This window comes from Austrofundulus limnaeus, unplaced genomic scaffold, assembly GCF_001266775.1.
Source record: "Austrofundulus limnaeus strain Quisiro unplaced genomic scaffold, Austrofundulus_limnaeus-1.0 Scaffold45, whole genome shotgun sequence".
Taxonomy (NCBI): Eukaryota; Metazoa; Chordata; class Actinopteri; order Cyprinodontiformes; family Rivulidae; genus Austrofundulus; species Austrofundulus limnaeus.
In genome coordinates this window covers 31,791-33,336 of record NW_013952447.1, presented here as the reverse complement: position 1 = coordinate 33,336, position 1,546 = coordinate 31,791, and the positions used below count along the sequence as shown (strand labels likewise).

The window sequence follows — 1,546 nt, the reverse complement described above, 5'->3', positions numbered from 1 at the left end:
TGTAGAACAATTATTGCATTATATAATATAAACAGTGCTTTATCATTAAATAATTCATTTACCTTATATAATAGTGCAATAGATTTTGCTATTTTTGTTCTTAAATAGTTTATATGACACTTTCAATCAAATCTTCATCAATAATAACACCCAAGAACAGTTGTTTATAGTTTGAATGTAACAGAACAATTGTTATCTTTTACTTTTTAAACTTATTGTGTTGCACTGAAATGTAAATTTTAAATTTACAAATGATTTGAAATCTATTTTTCTTAAACAAAAGAAGAAAATAAAAAAAATCTTTTTTTTTTCTTGTGGGGGCTGGGGGGGCTCATTAGCAGGTCAGATCCGGCCCCCAGGCCACCAGTTGAATAGCCCTGGTTTAGTGTTTTTGTCCTGAACTGGTAGATTYTTGCTAATGGATGATGAGTTTTTGGGCAGTTCTAAATCTTTTTTAGTTATTTATCAAAAGTCATCTTTAAATAAAATGTTTCATTACTTGGATTTATGTTTTGAAGACTCTTGTCTTTATGAAAGTTGAGGTGTTACCGAAAATTGACTGTTATGATTGAAATATTTTCACCTAAATGTGCAGAAAAACCCAGGAWAAAGAGAACAAAAGACTAATTAAAGTCATGTTTGTTTCTCATTAGCTGCCTCGTGTTCTGGACGGTCACTCTGACGGGATAAACATTCACTTCTGGGTCCGAGTCGCGTCCGACGCTTCTGACAAACTGCAAGAGGTGAAGAGTGTTTTTATTTATTATTTTGTTTGTTTTGTTTTTGTTTCTTTCAGCTCCTCATTCAAGAGTTCACTGCTTCCTATTTTTAACGGTCAGGAAACAGTTGCTTCCTGTTGCCTGAGTTTTTACGCACACAGACAGTAGGGAGATATTTGTGTGCGTGTGAGGACATTAAACATTTAATGTGTCTGAGAGAACAAGCTCAGCTCCATTTTCTCCATCTTRATTCTGAAGGTTTCCAGTCACTCACTTAGTTTGGTCACATATCTGAGTTTTTCTGTGGGTAAATATTCTGCAGCCTTTTGTTTATTCTAGATGTAAACGTTTCTTTGGGACATTAATCGCTGCTGACAGTCAGACATCCTGTTGGTGAGATGCTTATCTCTGCCAGGACTTAGAGACCAGGATCTAAACAACTCAGAGAGAGAACACAGCCAAGTTCTTCAAAGTAAAAGTCAGAAGAAAGTCACACAGTTTTTATAATTATAACCAAGAAAATAAAAGCTTGAAGAGATTCGAGGCTTRGATTATTTATAGTTGAAGTGTACAAATGGTGCTAATAATCCATTTAAGAAATATTTATATTATTTTTAACCATTTATTAGTTACCCAGTTAAGGTTAAACATGCTAATTGTAATTGTTTTCAGAATAAATTTAATGTTTGTTGATTTTCCAAAGACTCACATTTGGGTTCTCATGATCCACAAAGAGCCCTGATCCCAACCTTTCTTCTTCTTCTTCTTCTTCTTCTTCTTCTTCTTCTTCTTCTTCTTCTTCTTCTTCTTCTTCTTCTTCTTCTTCT

At 33.7% G+C, this 1,546-nt stretch overlaps 1 protein-coding gene across 2 annotated transcripts in view; it reads left to right on the top strand.

Annotated features, from left to right (window-relative positions):
• Positions 1–1,546, top strand: part of LOC106517124 (retinal-specific ATP-binding cassette transporter) — a 34,458-nt gene that overhangs the window by 8,379 nt on the left and 24,533 nt on the right. For both annotated transcript variants that reach the window (XM_014007835.1, XM_014007836.1), the window contains exon 8: positions 654–743. In XM_014007835.1, coding sequence (XP_013863289.1) covers positions 654–743 — 90 coding nt within the window. The remainder of the gene's footprint in view (positions 1–653; positions 744–1,546) is intronic.